The sequence below is a fragment of the Vicugna pacos genome, chromosome 30 (assembly GCF_048564905.1).
Source record: "Vicugna pacos chromosome 30, VicPac4, whole genome shotgun sequence".
Taxonomy (NCBI): Eukaryota; Metazoa; Chordata; class Mammalia; order Artiodactyla; family Camelidae; genus Vicugna; species Vicugna pacos.
This window is the reverse complement of record NC_133016.1, coordinates 19,439,659-19,457,848: the sequence shown is the minus strand read 5'-3', so window position 1 is coordinate 19,457,848 and position 18,190 is coordinate 19,439,659. Positions and strand designations below refer to the sequence as shown.

General features: G+C 45.2%; 1 protein-coding gene across 5 annotated transcripts in view; it reads left to right on the top strand.

Annotated features, from left to right (window-relative positions):
• LOC140690465 (unconventional myosin-Vb-like) overlaps nt 1-18,190 on the top strand; it is a 110,239-nt gene that overhangs the window by 21,947 nt on the left and 70,102 nt on the right. For all 5 annotated transcript variants that reach the window (XM_072952268.1, XM_072952269.1, XM_072952270.1 and 2 more), the window contains exon 2: nt 11,675-11,785. In XM_072952268.1, the coding sequence (XP_072808369.1) occupies nt 11,675-11,785 (111 nt within the window). The remainder of the gene's footprint in view (nt 1-11,674; nt 11,786-18,190) is intronic.

Here is an 18,190-nt window from a genome sequence, read left to right as displayed (position 1 = left end):
GAGAAGGCCTGGGAGCGTGCGCAAGGGATGACTGAACTACGCTCTCATGTGGAGAATTCTTTTTCCTTATGTATCAATCTAATTGTCCTGATCTTTTCCTTATAATTTCTTTGAGATATAGATGACTTACAGCGCTGTTTGAGGTTAAAGTGTATAGCATAATGATTTGATTTGTACACAATCTGAAGTGATTATCACAGTAAGTTTAGTGAGTATCAGTCATCTCAGGGATACAAAATTAAAGACATAGAAAGAATTAAAATTAAAAATTTTTTCTTGTGCTGAGAACTCAGCCTTCACTCCCAACAGCTTTCATATATAATGTACAGCAGTATTATGTTGTACATTACATCTCTCGTGCTTACTGTCTTATCACTGAAACTTTTGACTGCCTTCATCCAATTCCCGCTCCCCACAACCCCTCTCTTCTGCTAAACACAAATCTGGTCTCTTTCTACCAGGTTTTTTAAAAGAAATTTTTCCTTGTAATTCTTTTTATTGAAATGTAGTCAATTTACAATGTTAGTTTCAAGTGTACAGCAAAGTGATTCAGTTACACATATACAAACATATATGTACACATACATATATATGTATTCTTTAAGATTCTTTTCCATTACAGATCATTACAGGAAATTGAATATAGTTCCCTGTGCCTTTGTTATTTATCTGTTTTATATGTAGTAATGTGTAGGTGGGGAGGGCATAGCTCAGTGGTAGAGTGCATGCCTAACATAAATAACGTCCTGGGTTCAATCCCCAGTACCCCCATCAAAGATAAATAAAACCTATTACCTCCTCCCCCCAAAATAAAAAAAAAATTTTAAAAAGGTAATGTGTAATAGGAGAACATTTTGAAAAGAAATCAAGATGAGAAAGAGAGCTCAGGATAGGGGGAGGGTGTAGCAGATTGCAGTTTTAAATGGGGCAGTCATAATTTTGTTGGGAAAATGATACTTGACCAAGTCTTAAAGGAGTTGCAAGTGAGTCATGATCCAGGCAAAAGGAATGGCAGTGCAAAGGCTCTGGGGTAGGTGTGTCTGGTGTATGGAGAGCGGAAAACAGGCCAGGTGGCTAGAGCACTGAGACCACAGAAGATGGCAGACGGATAAAGTCTGACATGATAGGAATCAGATCTTATGGCCCACAGGGTCCACTCTGGACTAGCTTTCCCCCTGGCAAAATGAGGCAGAGCAAAATACAATTTTTATTACTTTTTAAAATGTTCTCTCTGGCTGCTGGGTAGACTCCGGCTAAGGGGATCAAGATTGGAAGCAGGGAGAACATGTAGACGATCACAACAATGCAGACGAGATGAAGGAGATCTGGGTCAGTGCTGTCAGAGGTGTCTGCCAGTTTGTTTTTGAAGTGTAATTGACCCACAGCACTATGTTAGTTCCTGTTACATAACATAGTGATCTGATATTTGTAAACATTTCAAAGTGATCACCATGATAACTCTTGTTATATTCTGTTACCATGCCAAGATATTACATAGCTATTGACCGTGTTCCCCACACTGTATATTTCATACCTGTGACTCATTTATCTTGCAAGTGCCAGTGTGTATCTCTTAACCTCCCTTACCTGTTTTTTCCCTCCCCCTGCCCCGTCCCCTCTGGCAACCACCTGTTTTTAATTTGTATCTATAAGGCTGGGTTTTTTTGTTTGTTCATTTGCTTTGGATTTTTTTAGATTCCACATTAAGTGAAATCATACAGTATTGGTCTTTCTCTGTCTGATTTATTTCACTTAATATAATACCCTCTAGGTCCATCCATCTTGTTACAAGTGGCAAGATTTCATTCTTTTTTATGGCTGAGTAATACTCCATTGTGTGTTTGTGTGTGTGTATTTCATCTTCTTTATCCAGTCATCTGTTGATGGACACTTAGTTTGTTTCAATATCTTGGCTATTGTAAATAACACTGCAATGAACATAGGGGTGCGTATACCTTTTTGAATTAGTGTTTTCATTTTCTTTGGACAAATATGCAGGAGTAGAATTGCTGGATCATAAGGTAATTAAGGTAGTTCTAATGTTAATTTTTTGAGAAATCTCCATACTGTTTTCCATAGTGACTGCACCAATTTACATTCCCACCTACGGTGCATGTGGATTTCCTTTTCTCCACATCCAGGACATTTGTTGTTTTTCTTCCTTCCTTCCTTCCTCCCTTCCTTCCTTCCTTCTTCTTTCTTTTCTTTCTTTCTTTCCTTTCTTCTGACTTTTATTTATTATTGAAGTAAAGTTGATTTACAGTGTTGTGTTAATTTCTGGTATACAGTATAGTGATTCAGTTATACATATAAATACAGTCTTTTTCATATTTTCTTTCTTTGCTGGTTATTATGAGCTAGAGTGTGAGGTGTTTGGTCTCACATTTCCCTGGTTAGTGATGTTGAGACCTTTTCACTTGCCTCTTGGCATGTCTTTCTTGGGAAAATGTGTGTTCAGATCTTTTGCTCATCTTTTAACTAGGTGTTTTTGATGTCATATGAGTTCTTTGTATATTTTGGATATTAGCCCCTTGTTGGACGTGTCGTGTGCAAATATTTTCTCCTGTCGAGCAGGTGGTCTTTTCATTTTGTTGGTGGTTTTCTTCACTGTGTAAAAGCTTTTTCATTTGAAGTCGTACCATGCACAAAAATAAATTCAAAATGGATTAAAGACTTAAACTGAAGACCTGAAACCATAAAACTTTTAGGAGAAAGCACTGGCAGTACACTCTTTGACATTAGTCTTAGCAGTATTTTTTTTTTTTTTGATATGTCTCCTCAGGCAAGGAAATAAAAGCAAAAATAAACAAATGGGACTACCTCTTCATGTTTAAAATTCATGCACTGGCCATGGATAATATAAAAAATCCATAGGATGGCTCTCGAGACCCTCCCGCATGTCTCCCCGGTGTCATTTTGAACCCTCTCCTCCTGTACTGTGTCCCACCCAGACTGGCCTCCTTTCAGTCCTTCAGTGAGCACTTCCTGCTCCAGGCTCGTCACACAGGTCACCTCTCAGCCTAGAACAGTCCTCCCTCCTCAACATGCCAGACAACTCCTTGTCCATCTAGGATTCAGCTTGGATCTTGCTCTTTCGCCGAAACCTTTCCTGATGACTCAGCCTAGGCTAGGTCCCCTGGCTACATGCTGTGAGTGTCTGGGCTGTCCAGTCAGTTATGACCTTTGCAGTAGACTCATTGCATAATGTGGTCTGGCATCCTTGAGAATAGGGACATGTCTTTTTTTTCTGTGTCCCAGAACCTTGCACAGTGCCTGTCATGTGGTAGGCGTTCAGTAAATACTGATGGAGGAATGAATGAACTAGCGGGTGTGTTGGGTCGGGGGACCTTGTAGCTTGTGGGGGGACACATCCCCATTGGAAGAGTATTTATTGGAGAGCCTCAAAGATGAAGTGTTTGCATACTGGCGGTGGGAGATGTGCAAAATGCTTCATCCTGTGAAATGGAGATTGAGAGCCGGCATGAGTCCCAAATGCAAGTGTATGAGGGATTTTTGTTCTAAAATAGGTCTCTTAAAGACGAAACAAGACCCAAAGTTTTCTTCAGAAGAGTGGTGTCCCAGTGCATTCTCTTGATTACTTCTTTTTGATCAGTGAAGATCTGTGCAGGATCTAGCTTAGCATGAAATGCCTTCGGTCATTGCTGAATTGGGTTGTTTAGAGGTCTGTTAATGCAACAGGTTTTAAGTTAAAAAATGAAAGCGAACAAACTTAACTCTAACTTGGTGAATATTTCTAGGGCTGTGGCTTTCTAATAAGCGTGGTGGTGATTATAAACTATTGACTATTTCTCTGGGGAAAACAATACAGTAGTCTTCAATTGTGGAGATCAGGAGGATGAACCTTCCCTACAGGACAGAAGAGGAAAGCAGCTGCCCAGTGATGGCCTCATACATGGATTTTAAAATTTGGAGTATTTCAAAGAGCTTAGGTGGATCTGAAGAAGATATGTTCTGGAAAACTGTCTTAAAGAGCTTAAAGATTTGTAATAAGATTACAGGTTGTTTAATTCACAAACTAAATTGCCCTGCACAGGGGAGTCCACAGTCCAGGTGCTGTGGTCGTGTTCCTGGAAGTGGGATTCCAACAAACCTTTAACTTCTTGGTAGGATCCAGACATATATTTAGCTGTGTGAAATGTACTAGGTTTGAGTAAATCTTTTCTAGCTCCTTCGGCAAGCATGTTAAATGGATTTAACACTGCAGGCTTACAAAACTGACTTTCCATTGACATATTCTTTTTAAATAGGGAACTTTGAGTGATCTTTCCAGAACTTCAAAATCAACCCATTGCTTTGTAGCTATTTCTGATCCTCTGGTATCACCACAGCTCCATCAAACACAAATACCGCTGGCATAAACTGGCTGGATGCAGTGACTCGGCGATGCTCTTCAGACACCAGACACCTCCCGTCTTGTCTGTTTGTCATTTGAGGACATACTGCTTATTCTGTTAACATCTGCAGGCCAGTAAACAGGTAAATTTTGCCTTCACCAGCCACATGGAGACTCAGTTCTGTGTTAGCCTCAAAAGCAGATACAGAATGTGGATTAAGATGTAATTGTGATAAATGACTTAATCAGATATTGGAAAGAGTTGAATCTCTTCTCAGAAGACTGGGTTGAGATAACATAGTGCTGTAAGCACAACAGATAGCTAGTATCCAAAACAGGATGTGATGGCCGGTGTAGGAAACAGGGTGATGGACCTTCCTTTTGGTATGTTTGACTTTTGTTTCATTTAAATGATAGGAAATATTGGGTTTTATTATAACTTTTCTATTTAACTGTGCACTTGGTATGTTACAGAATGAAGCTCACTTCTTTGCCTCTTTATATCTTTATCCTGAGTGGCTTTGTTTATGCTGAGTGGCTTTTTGGCATCCCAATCTCTATGCGTTATTTTGACGTTCTTGGCATTTGGACCGGCTTGATTGTCTTGTTTAGAAAATAACATGGAGCAGGTTTGGAAGGATTCTGGGTGGGACTTCAGGAAACGTAGCTCAGAAATTATACATGGATTTTCGGTTACTTGCTGGCTCTGGACAGACAGTATTTACATATAATTCCCTCTGGCTGTAAGTTATAGGGAGCTTCCCAGTGAAGAGCATTTGAGGAAGAGTCGTTAGTGGTCCAGGAAGTCTTTAATGGGAATGAGTAAACAGGGAAACCAGGGGGCTGGCCTTGCTGCTGGGGGAGAAGGAATTAACTAACTCAGGAAATAAACTGGGAAGGATGAGTGTCTACGTTCCCGTGACACTTAGTGTGCACGTGGTTCTGTTGGGATTTGGTTGTGTGTGTGTTTTCCTGGAGAGAGTTCTCCGGGTCCCCTCCTTCCCAGGGCTCAAGTTCCAGCAGTAGCAGTAACTGCTGTGCCAGGTGCTATGCTAACTGTTTAAATATACTAGTTCATGTAACCCTAAGAGCAACCATAGTACAGAGGATACTTCTCCGCTTCACAGATGAAGAAACAGAGTGTGTGATGGGGGTTGAGGCTAGTACCTGGTATCTGCCTCTTAACCCCCTTGCTCACCTGTCTCCCGCAGTGGGAGCCCAGTCGGTGGGAAGGGAAGATGCTCAGTAACACACTGACGAGGATGTTCTTGACTTTGGGCTCCCAGGTTTGGGGGACCATTCCCGGGGGACTGTGCCAGACTGTCCTGCTTCACGTCAAGACTACCTTGTGACCAAGCCTTCAGTCTACCAGAGTCTTAACTCTGAAACTACCTAGTGGCTTAACTTGGCATGTCATTGTGAATGGGTGCACTTTTTCACGGGTAATTATAGGACACTTTACCTGTATAAAGTACACACTCAGTGGGACCTGGTCTACTGTAGGAAAGCCAGTATCCTCCGTGCCGGGGAGACGGTGGGGGTCTTAGAATCTGAGATCTTATCCCTGGTTCTGCTCCGAACTCAGCTCTTCACTGTGAACTTGGGCAAACTGTTCAATATGTTTTACCCTCAAGTTTCTTCTGTATGAAATGTTAGCAATAATCCCGTTCGTCTTCTGTTTTAAAACTAAGACAAAATGATTAAAGTACGTAAAGTTACTTAACGTTAGTGTACGATTGTGGAGGTGGCGTCACTAATAATTGCACGAGTGAACGCTTCCACGGTTGTGTTCTCTTTTCCCTGAAGTCTGCTTTGGTTCTGAGGCTCTGAAACAGTGGTTTTAACTCTGATGGCACATTCATTACTTGGGAAGCTCAGAAGAAAGTACAGTGCTTGGGCCCTCGTCAGATTTAATTATTCAAGCATGGGACATGGGCATTGATGCCTGTTTGTAAAAGATCTGCAGATAATTCTTAAATGGCAACCAGCAGTGGAGTCGCTTCTCTCAGGTTTTGGAGTTGAAGGAGGCTAGGCTCAGGTGGGGACTGTAAGGCAAGGCGTGGCTCTGTACGTATGATGTCGCTCAGAGCATCCCCCGGATCCCGGCAGCATGGAGCACCTTTGGCTTGTGTCCCTTCCCGAATCCCCTGCAAGATCCTGTCAGAGTCCTGCCTTCTAAACTGTGCCGTATACAGTATCCACACCATCACTACCGCCTAATGCTTACAGGACTGGTACTGTGGGACCTCATTTAATTCTTAGAACGCTTCCCGAGGTAGGTCTGACTTTCACCTGCGTTGTACAGCCGAGGAAACCGAGGCTCAGCGCCATCCATCAGTTTACCCAAGCTGATTAGCAGTGGCTGGAATTCTTACCAAGGCCGCCTAGCCCTCGAGCCCACACAACCACGCTAGGGCACTGCGTGATAATGAGTATAAAGGGGTGAAGAATCGACTCTTCTTGATACTGCATTTGCGTTTTAGCAGGGGCTTTCTGGAGATAGTGCTTTAGCTCAGGGTAAAGAATCCTTGGGCTGGAATGTTCAGCCACAGGCTGGTGGGGAGAGGCATCTGGGCACATGAGGGTGTGTGGTGCCCTGTAAATCAGTTACCAAATCAAATCACAAAACTGATGGTTTTCAAACACATTGGATACATCTAGGGAGCTTTAAAAAAAAAACCAAAAACACTGCCTAGTACCCATGCCTAGAGATCGATGTAATTGGAGGGGTTGCCTGGCTTGGGAAAGCTTTCAAATCTCCCCAGGTAATTCTGCTGTGCAGCCAGGGTTGAGCACTAACGCCAGAGGGAGCCACTCCCTCCAGCTGTGTGTCGGAGCCGCCTCTGTGCGGCCGCAGAGATGGGAGACTCGAACTCCAGCTGGAGAATAGTTCTCGGTACTAATGCGTCTTGTTTCACGGAGACATCTGCCTTCTCCAGTAATACACAGGGCTCTTTCCAAAAGAAAAATCTGTTTTTCTTTGATAATTAGATCAGACATTATTTTACTCACTTTGAAATGATGGGACTAAGCATTGTTAAATATGTGGTAGCGAACTGAGCAGTATGATAATTGGATCTTTCCTTGTCTTTCCTATAATCTGCTGCCTCCAGGTTCGTTTGAAGAATTTCCTTGAAGGTGAGAGAAAAATGAAGAGGCAGCATAGAACCTTGGTTCTAGAGAGTTTTTGTCTGGCTCATGGGAATGATGGCTTTCTATTAAATAACTTATTTTATCTTACTGCCTTCCTGGAGATTAGAAGTGAGAACCCATGCCAGGAGAGAGTGCACAGGATGCTGTCTGCATCACCTACAACTGAAACAGCTTTCGCCTTTTAAATTGAGTTGAAAGTCACATAACAGAAAACCATTGAAAGTGAACAATTCACTGGCATTTAGTACATTCACAGTGGTGTTCAACCCCCCACATCTGCCTAGTTACCAAACATTTTCATCACTGCAAAGGAAGCCCTTCCCTTCCAGATTCTTTCCGCCTCTACAGCTCAGATCACATGTGTCTTCCTCAAGTCCTTGCTGGCTCCTCTGTCACTTGTCTCTCCTTCCTCTTAATGTGTCTGTTCTCTTGGCTGTTTTGCGTTGATCACATCCCACCTTGTCCTGGGTTGCAGTGGCAACAGCTTCCTTGGATGGGTAGGTCTGTGGAGGGAAGGGTGGGGGGTGGTTGCTAAGTCAGCACATAAAGCAACATTTGATTATGGCTAACATTGCCCTTGGAAGTCTTATGAATAGCTTATCAAGGGCGGTGTCACATGTGACATTGGGGAAACAGCCCAGCTCAGAAATTCACACGCACCTTAAGCTGAGAACTCATGAAGTAGCATAAATGTGGGGAGGCTGGAAGCTAAGGGGAGGCCTGCCTACAGATGTCACCCCGCCGGCACCATACAATGCAGGGTTTACTTCATTCTTGTTCAGCAGTGGACACCTGTAATCTCAGTGCATGTGTCTTTATTGTGGGGACGGAGGGAACATGACAGCATCTAGAATGGAGTGGGAGCTCAGATGTTCACTGGACTTGAAGCTAAAGCTTGCTGGATCAGATCTGTAATACATACTATCCTTTACAAAGTTAGAGGAGAGTCACCTGCTGCCTCTCTGACTGTGGTTGCCCCTCCTCTCTTGCCTGCCCGTACTGAGTAGCTGTTACTCTTCTTAGAAACTGGTCACATCACCCCTTGGAGTATATTTTTTATGTGAATTATCTATCCACCCAGATTTTGAGCTCCTTAAAGGGAGGGTATGGTTCCCCATGTTTGTACTTGGTTACCTGTGCTTATCACAGTGTTTTACGAATAAACGATAATACATAAATACACATTCTCTCTTCACTGACTCCTGTCTCAGTGAACACTTACTGAGCATCGGCTACATGCTAGGGATACAAAGATGCCCGATAGTGTATCTGAAAGATGTTGAAGTAGTGAGAGGAAACTGACATGAAAGAAATGACTAAAAACCATGAACAAAGTTGACCATAGAAGAACTGATTGCAGCCGCCCAGCGTTGAGAAGTGCTGACTCCCCAGGACACAGGGAGGAGGGGGTCAGGGAGGAGATGGTGCTGGGACCTGGGCTCTGCCCATGTGGACAGTGAGGAGAGGACATTCTGGGCCAAGGAAGCAGCATGTACAAAGGGAGAGGGCAGCAAACCTTTTCCATAAAAAGCCAGAGAGTAAATTTTGTAGGTTTTGGGCCATGGAGTCAGCATCACACTGCACAGCTGTGATTGATGTGTGGAAGCAGCTATGCCAGTCTGTAAGAAGAATGTGTCGTTGTGTCCCAGTAAAACTTCATGGACACCAAAACCTGACTTACATAGAGTTGTCGCATGTTGTCACGTGAGTATCATTCTTTTGCTTCCCTCCCCCCAGCCATTAAAGACCATTCGTATCTCATGGACTGTACAAAAGCAGGTGGCACACTAGATTTGGCCCAGGGCTGCAGCTGACCTGCATGCGATGGCAGGGCAGGGTGGGATCGTACCGCAGGAGCAGAGCAGCAAGGCTTCGGCGTGCCTGCTCTGATGCGCAGGGCACGCTTCTGCACGTCTCATGCGCTTCCAGGGGTGGTGAGGCTAGCGGCCTCACTTGGAGGAGCTAAAGTATCATGAGGTCCCCTAATGCCCCTGATGCTCTGGTGGGTTCCGTGGATATAGGGAAATACAGGGGATAGTGTTCTGCCTACCAGGTGTTCTCATTCTATTTAGAGAGAAGAGATTTATATAGGTAGAAAGATACATGGTTCCTCCCAGAGTAAGAACTAAACAGAGGCAGAGCCGCGCAGTTAGACTCTGAGTCCTAGGTGCAGTGAACTCTGCGGGGGAGGCGCACGGCCAGCAGGGTGAAGGCCGGAGCAGTCCCTGTGTGAGCTGGGACTGAGCTCCTTGGCTTCCAGTATGTCACCCAGCTTGATGATGTCCACATGTCACCACCTCCACTCACTTCCTGTTGGCATCTTCCCCCTCCTCTGCCGTTTGTCAGTCTGTTATCTTGAGCCATTCTGATGCCGAGTGGAGACGTGACTTTGAGTACGACTTCTTGGGTGTGCTGTATTCCCTCTGACGGGCCGGGAAGTGTAGCGAGGCCCAGGAGAGTCCCTCACCTGAAACTTGGGGACAGAAGTTAAAAGTCATCGCAGCTGGACACATGGTGGGCTTAAATGGCAGTGGAGGAGGTAAGTTAGAACACCTGAGGGGAGAAGAACGTTGAAACGCCCAGTTTTCTCTGGGGAAGCCTCCGAACATTCTTAGTGTCTTCCTCTAAAGCTCTCAGCTACTGTAAAGCTCCAGAGTACCTTCCTGTGACGATACAGTATGTCCTGCTGTGAGGCAGGCCAGAGGCAGGGAGCAGACTGTGAATTTGACCCACTGTCATGCCCCAAACAAGCGACCCTGGCTTTGTATCCAGAGCTGGGGCATCAAGGATGCAAGCTGGTTTGCTTTCCTGTTGATGGGTGTTCTGAGTCTCCTGTCTCGTGACTTCCATTCCTCAATCCTGAATTAGAGACAAGTGTAGCAGGTGCTTGGGCTTGCTTTAAAAAAAAAAAAAAGGCCAGTGATCACCTGGAGGAAAATGCTGTTTAAAAAAAAAAAAGCAGGACCACAATCAGGCTGGCTGCCTGCTTTGTGCCCAGGCAACTGAGTGGCCCCAGGGCCTTTGCTTTGCTGTCCTCTGTGAGGAGGGTTGGTTATGCTGATACAGGCACACATTCTGGCTGGCCTTTGTTCTTAAGAGCTCTTAGTTTCAGATTTGCTAAAAATATTGTGTGGCCATGAAACTTATTTATTTATTTTATATATATATAATTTGGGAGGGGTGTGCGCCCATGCACACAGACAGCTTCTCAAGCAAGTGGGCCCTGTGGAAATCACCAAGCTCTGAGACACGGGTCGCGCAGATGGAAGGCGTGTGGTGCCGAGAGTGACGGCCCGCAGTGCGGGTGCTGCCGTTTGCCACGTCAGACCTGTGGCTCTCCCTGGCTGCCCGTTACACCCACCTTGGGAGCTTTCACGTCACCCCACATTCTGTGAGTGGGTCTGAGCTGCACCCAGACCTGGTCTTTTCAGAGCTCCCAGGTGATGCTAGTGTGCGGTCAGGGCCGAGAGCCCCCGATCTACATCGCTGGTGCCTCGCTGCTCACCGGGGGCTGCGCTCTTCCGGCCAGGATTTGGCCAGTTTAATGACCTTGCAGGTCCCGGACCCGGATGGTGCCTGGGGGAGGATGAGTGAGACTTTTTATTATGTTTCTGGTTTGAAGAATGCAGAACTAAACTGAGGTTGCTGACAACTCAGGAATATGTAAACAGAGTTTCAATTTGCTGACCCGTTTCTTCATTTCTGCAGGAAAACAGCTTTGTCCCTGAATGCAGAATATCAAGCAGAGATCCCCGAGCTCTGAAGACTTGCTGCACTGTCTCGTTGGCTTTTGCATGTGTTGTTTTATCCCTTGTTTGCAGCACATTAGACTCCCCCTCTGACATCACTGTTTGGTACTGTTCTTTGAGATGATGGTGTGTAAAACTCTGTATGTAACAGAATCTAGGCTTGACAGTCCCCCTAGTAAAATTCTAATTTCGTTGATCTGGGATATTCTCGTAGGACCAAGAAGGTGTCCCCTGTTACCAATCTTGTGAGTTGCTTGTCATGGAATTGGATCCTCTTGTATCTTGAAATGAGAAGGCAGGAAAATGTGTGGAGATGACTCTGAAAGGTCTCCCAGGGGCCCCTCATAGACAGCAACATGTGTTTAGAAACCTGGAAGCTTCTCTTGGCATCTAAGTGTCTTCTCTCTTTATGTTTCAGTACACGAGGGTCTGGATCCCTGACCCCGATGAAGTGTGGCGCTCAGCTGAATTGACCAAGGACTACAAGGAGGGCGAGAAGAGCCTCCAGCTGAGACTGGAAGATGAAACTGTGAGTGAGCCCGGGGGTGGGGGCGCAGGCCCCGCTGAACAGGGCCGGACGCTACATTGTGGCCGGAGTGTTTCCTACGCCTTGGCCCTGAGCCCCTGCCATACTTTTTGTTACTCTTGATGATACTGTAGGTGAACGCGCTAAACCGTGAGGCTGCGGTATGGATGGCACGTTACAAGCAGTGCCGGTTGGTGTTAGCAGCTGAGAGATCACCCGTGACTGAGGCAGGACTCCTCGCAGGGGAGTGGAGGGCACAAGAGGGTTCCCTCCGTGGGGCTGGGGCATCAGTGGGGGATGAGGGGGAGCTGCTGACTATGGGAGGCAGCGCCTGGTAGAGTGGTTGGAGCACCAGCTCTGGACCCAGCCTGCCTGGGTTGGGATCCTGGCTTGACCCTTACTAGCTTTATGCCCTTGAGCAGGTGAGCAGTTTTTCTGTGCCGGTTGCTTTGTCTATGACATGAGGGTGACAGTTTGTCTAGGGGGTGTCTGAATACAATGAGTTGCTATGTGACATGGACTCAGAGTCCTGCCCGGCACATAAGCACTCAGTATGTGTCTGTTGCTGCAGTGAGAGTCCTTTTCATTAGTTGACTCTGAGGTGGTTTTGCTGGCAAGGGAGACCAGGTAGTCACCATGAAGTCCTATTCCTCCTGTTTCAGTTTTTCTTTTCATGAGCCTTTTAGGACCATCCCTCCCTGTGATATGTGCATTTTACAAATATTGAAAGGCTTGCCCTCTGCTGGTCATGGGGGTTTATGGGTGAACAGTTTGCGGTTGCTCAGTGCTGGAGGGAGCCCAGATGAGCTGCAGTGGGTTCAGAAGCATGTGGACGAGGTGCAGGAGGAAGGTCTGAGGGAACCTGCCGGTTGAGGGTGCCAGGGGAAAGGAGGGAGCCATCGAAGACTCAGGCTGCAGTGGGCAGAGGGGAGCGTCCCAGGCAGGAGTTAAGTGCATCAGGCCCTGAGGCCTCAGTGTGTCTCTTTGGGTGTGTGGAGGGAAAGGAAGCCACTGCACCTGGAAGCCCCTGGAGACGGGGACAGGCGGGCTCTGAGGCTGAGGGTGCAGGCAGTGGCCGCGCGTGCAGGATGTACAGTAGGGGAGCCTGGGAAAGAAAAAGGCTTTGAACCAAATGGCCAAAAGAAATCAGGAATTGGCTTTGGGAGGGGTCGGGTTTGAGGGCTGCAGAACAGGTGTGCCGTAGAGGGAAGGCTGGGGCTGGAGTGACTGCTGCCTCCCTGTGAGCTGCAGTAGCGCTGAAAGTCTGTCCCACGTCACTTAGCCTTTGGTCATTTACTGTCTTACTGCTTTTTCTTCTTCTAAGCACTTTGGTCTTGCTTTTCTAGGTAGTAATGGCCTGCTTGAGAAGTGGCCCTTGTCTTAGGCTCTGCTCTCATGGTACCTACTGTGGGTGGTGATTAACTCACTGATTAGCAGGGAGATTGAATGTCTTCCTTCGAGCACATCACTTGGTCAAACTAGGGCAGTGAGTGGGTTAGCTTGTCAGAAGATGTGGACACGCACATGTGCTCGCTCACCTGCCCCGTCATGGCAGGCGGACTTTGCCAGCCTTCTCTTGGTTTTGAGGTGAGAAACATAATTCCCAACAGATGGAATCATGTTGAATAACTTCCCACCCCACACCCCAAACAGTATAAAATTAGTTCTCCCACTTGAATGGTATATCTTCCACTCCAGCAGATTTCATTTCAGTTGATCTTGTAAGTGGGTGGATGTTTTTAAGGAGTTGTACGGAGTTCGTGAGGAATGGTCTGCTGTGTTGCTAAAACAGAGCAGATGCTCGCCTTCCCAGCTGAAGTGAATTCTGCCCTGCGTGACTAATCCTGGCAGCTGCCCGGGACCCTCTCCTCCCTCCCTGCCCTGCTACACGGCCATCAGCGCGTAATCAGAAGAGATGCCCGGGGCTGCAGATTAGCAGCTCTCCAGAAATAATGGGCTCTGAGCATCAGACTCTGGCCAGGTGGCTCATGGGCTGTGGTTCATCCACTGCTGGCTCCGAGCTGTCATTTGGACCAACTCAGCTGAGCTGTGGACCAGAGGCAGGAGAATGGAAGTTAGATGGCTGGACTGTGAATATTTGAAGAGCCTTCTCTGTACTGAAACCATCCTTGATCTAGGCTGGCCGAAAAATCCACCCAGGGTCTCTTTCCCCCACCCCCTACCCCTCTCTGTGAAGTCCAGTAGTGTGGGTTTAACTGCATCAGCAAAGGATGAAAATTAACTAGTTTTGTCCTAAAATAATACTGTTCTTGACCCCAGCTTCTACCTTAGCAGTAAGTACCATGTGTGCTGTGCTCTGTTCAAGATGGTCAAGCTCCCCAGGGTTCCTCTAAGATGTTTTCCCTGTTCCTTGCATCTTTATTTTTATTTTGGTAAAATATACAAAACATAAAATTTACTGAGTTAATCATTTTTGAGTGCACAGTTCAGTGGCATAAAATATTTACACATTATTGGGCAACCATCACCACCATCCATCTCCAGAACTCTTTTCATCTTGCAAAACCAAGACTCTGTACCCATTAAATACCAACTCCCTCTTGCCTTTTCCCCTGCAGCCCCCGGTAATCTCTATTCTCCTTTCTGTCTTTGGGTTAAATTATTCTAGGAACCTCACAGAAGTAGAATCATAAATTATTTGTCCTTTTGTGTCTGGCTTGTTTCACTTAGCACACAGTGTAAGATGTTTTCTATTTAAGCCAAGGAGAAGATGGGAAACTTTTGGGGAGGGGGTGAAGGATCATGTGTTCTCTTTTTTCTCCACAGTTGTGAAGGGTGCAGGATATCTAGATGTGCCAACCCTTAACACAGTACTCTGTGTAAACCGGATCGAGCATCTCAGTGTATGCAAACCTTGGTGACAATACAGCTTCCTCATTCCTCTTGTGGCAAGTGGTGTGGCCCTCTGCCTGGCCGACCCCTCTCCTGCCCTCGCCTCCCTTACCAACTGCTCAGCTCCTGCCCTCTGCTGGCAGAGAACACTCTCCCCGTTCTGATGGGTTTGCATTTAAATTTTGTATCCAGTGTCTGGTAGCCGCCTAATGCTGCATCCTCCCTTTGTATAAGGCCCTGACAGTGTTGGTGAGTGAGAGGATGATGGGGATCAGTGTGCTCTACCTGCGCCTCTGCGTATCCAAGCCAAGCCCGCTCACATTTGCGCAGCCAGGGCAAGAGTGTGGGTGGAAGCCTACATCCATTTAAATATTAAAATGATATTTTAGAAGAATGATTTAGGTAAATCTGACATTTCTAACTCTTGAAAAATAAAGGATTTGTGTATTAAAACTGGGAGATTTATAACTGTTCAGTCTCCATCTAGTTGCTCATGTAAAGATCTGCTGTCTTGCTTTGGGCATGTCATGGCTGTACCGACATGTAAACACATTTTAAGTGATGTGACTCCTTCAGTATTGCAGAGTGTGTTTGCATACACACTGTGTCATGTTTGCAGTGGTTGCAAACACTGTACTAAGCTGTGAGGGCCTCTGGAACCACAGTTAGAACATGCGGGGAAGTGAGAAACTGGACGTTTGGCCCTACTGGGAAATGGTGTTTCATCGTATGAGAATTCCTGTTGCATTTGTGCTATCTGGAAGGAAGGATTAACAAGCTAATTTGTCTTTTCTTTTATCTAAATGTCTTTGCTACCCAGTTCCTCCCCACTCTCCAAAGCAGCCATTGATGTTGGCAATGTTACAGCCTATGAACCTTCAAGGTGCCTGGACACATTGTGTCTTATTTCAGGGGCACAGGGCAAGAAGTGTGCAGAAGCATTACCCTGGGGCCTGAAGGCGTTCATCACAAGATTGTATACTGAGGGTTACAGATCGCATTGTGTCAGTGCTGAACGCTGATCCCAAGTGACAGAGGTACCATGTGTTCTTTAATAAGCTTGTATTTTGCATTTGTGATGCTGGAGCCCTTTGAGATGCAGGGTCCAGGGAAAGGGCCCCTCTTGCCCAGGTCTAAAGATGGTACCGAACGTATCAGCGTATTACAGTGAGGAGAATAGCAAACGTGGTTCTTCAGGTCCAGAAGCGGCAGTCTCACAGGAGAGCTAGGGCTGTCGTCCTTACACGTTGGTGCCCTCAGGCCACACACCTGGAGGGTGCCTGCGGAGCTCGTGTGAGCCCTGCGCAGATGAAGTGCCAGCTGTGCCACATCTGGCAAAACCACACAGCTAAGAGTATTGAGTAACACTCCTCTGGTACCAGGAAAGCCTCTTACTGAGCATGAGTTTGACTGTTTCTTTTTTCTTTTTGTTTTATTGGTCATTTTTATTCTTTCTTATTTTAATATTGGATTATGGGTCATCTAATGCTTTTTAAAACCTTTATCTTTGTTCTCAATTGCTCAGTAATCCATGATTGAGACAATATTACATTTTGCTGATTAGATGGCAAGAATATCAAAAAGACAATATTTGTATTGTATGTAGGCAAAAAATGTGTCCTTAAAGTTGTAAAATAATACATGGCATGTAAATATCTGTTGGTAATATTGTTACCAATACCGTTAGTTATCTTGTCTACAGTGGAGTTTATTTCTTTAATTAATTTTTTTATTGTAAAATACGTAAGAGTTTACTGTCTTCACCATTTTTAAGTGCGCTGTTCAGTGGCATTAAATACATTAACATCTCCAGAAGGGTCTCTGTCTACTTAGTTACAACCTCTGCCCCTTCTGTATTCATGATCTTTTCCATCGGTTGGGATATTTTGGCCTGGCTGCTTCTGCTTAGGGACTGGTGTAGCAGTGATTTTGCCCCGAAGGGACAAAGTCTGGATACATTTTTGTTGTCGTGACGGAGGAGGGAGGTTTGCCTTTGGCATTTAGTGGGTAGAGGGAGGGATGGTGCTAAAGGGACCTCCCCCCAAAGAAACAAGCATCAGTCGTAAACGAAAACAGTGCTAAAGTCGGGAAACCCTGGTTCAAGCTCATAGAGGAAGTGAGCCTTAGCTGTGCATTGCTGAAAGGCACCATGTTGAAAGCTAAGCTTTCATAGCTCCATGATTCTAACTGTGTAAGCTGCGTTCCCTAAAGTACACTGAAGTCAAAAGATTGTATCCGACTTCATATTTTTTATCTTACTTTATTGAGTTATAGTCAGTTTACAATGCTGTGTCAATTTCCAGTGTACAGCACAATTTTTCAGTTATACATGAACATACATATATTCATTGTTGCATTCTTTTTCACCGTGAGCTACCACAAGATCTTGTATATATTTCTCTGTGCTATGCAGTATGATCTTGGTTTATCTACTCTACATATGCCTGTCAGTATCTACAAATTTTGAACTCCCAGTCTGTCCCTTCCCAACCCCCTCCTCCGGGCAACCACAAGTTTGTATTCTATGTCTATGAGTCTGTTTCTGTTTTGTATTTATGTTCACTTGTCTTTTTCTTTTCTTTTCTGTTTTTTTAGATTCCACATATGAACGATCTCGTATGATATTTTTCTTTCTCTTTCTGACTTACTTCACTTAGAATGACATTCTCCAGGAGCATCCATGTTGCTGCAAATGGCGTTATGTTGTCGGTTTTTATGGCTGAGTAGTATTCCATTGTATAAATATACTACATCTTCTTTATCCAGTCATCTGTCGATGGACATTTAGGCTGTTTCCATGTCTTGGCTGTTGTGTGCTGCTGTGAACATTGGGGTGCAGGTGTCTTTTTGAAGTGGGGTTTCTTCTGGATACATGCCCAGGAGTGGGATTACTGGGTCATATGGTAAGTCTATTCCTAGTCTGACTTCATATGTTTATGTCACTGTAATGTTGTTTATAATTCAAACTTAATTGTCTGTTTTCATATATGGTTTTTTCCTTACTTTAAATGCTTGCATTCATTCATTTATTATTCATTCATTAAAAGCAATTATTATTGAGCAATTATTGTATGTCAGGGTCTAGTTATACAGCAGCGAAAATGGTACATCTGTACCTCAGTGGAGCTTTTAGGCCAACTTTTTTTTTTTAAGTTTTTTTTTTTCACTAGGGGAGGCAACGAGGTTCATTTATTTAATTTATTTTTTAAATGGAGGCAGTGGGGATTGAACCCAGGGCCTTGTGCATGCTAAGCACTTACTCTACCACTGAGCTATACGCTCCCTCCGCTAGTCTAACTTATAATGAATGCGATACATACACAAATATAGGATTTCAAATATGAAAAGTTCAAGGCCAAGAATCTTTAAAGTCTATAAACACATGATAAGGTGTTCAACTTTACCCCATTGCTCCTTCTCTCTTCATTACTCAACTCCACACTCTTTTGAAAGCCTCTTGGGTGGGCAGCGACCTCTGAGTTTCTTGCTGACTTCCTAAAGCAGGACTACTCACCATGGTGTTCCTCTGTGGTCTTCAGCCTCCTTGCCAATTAG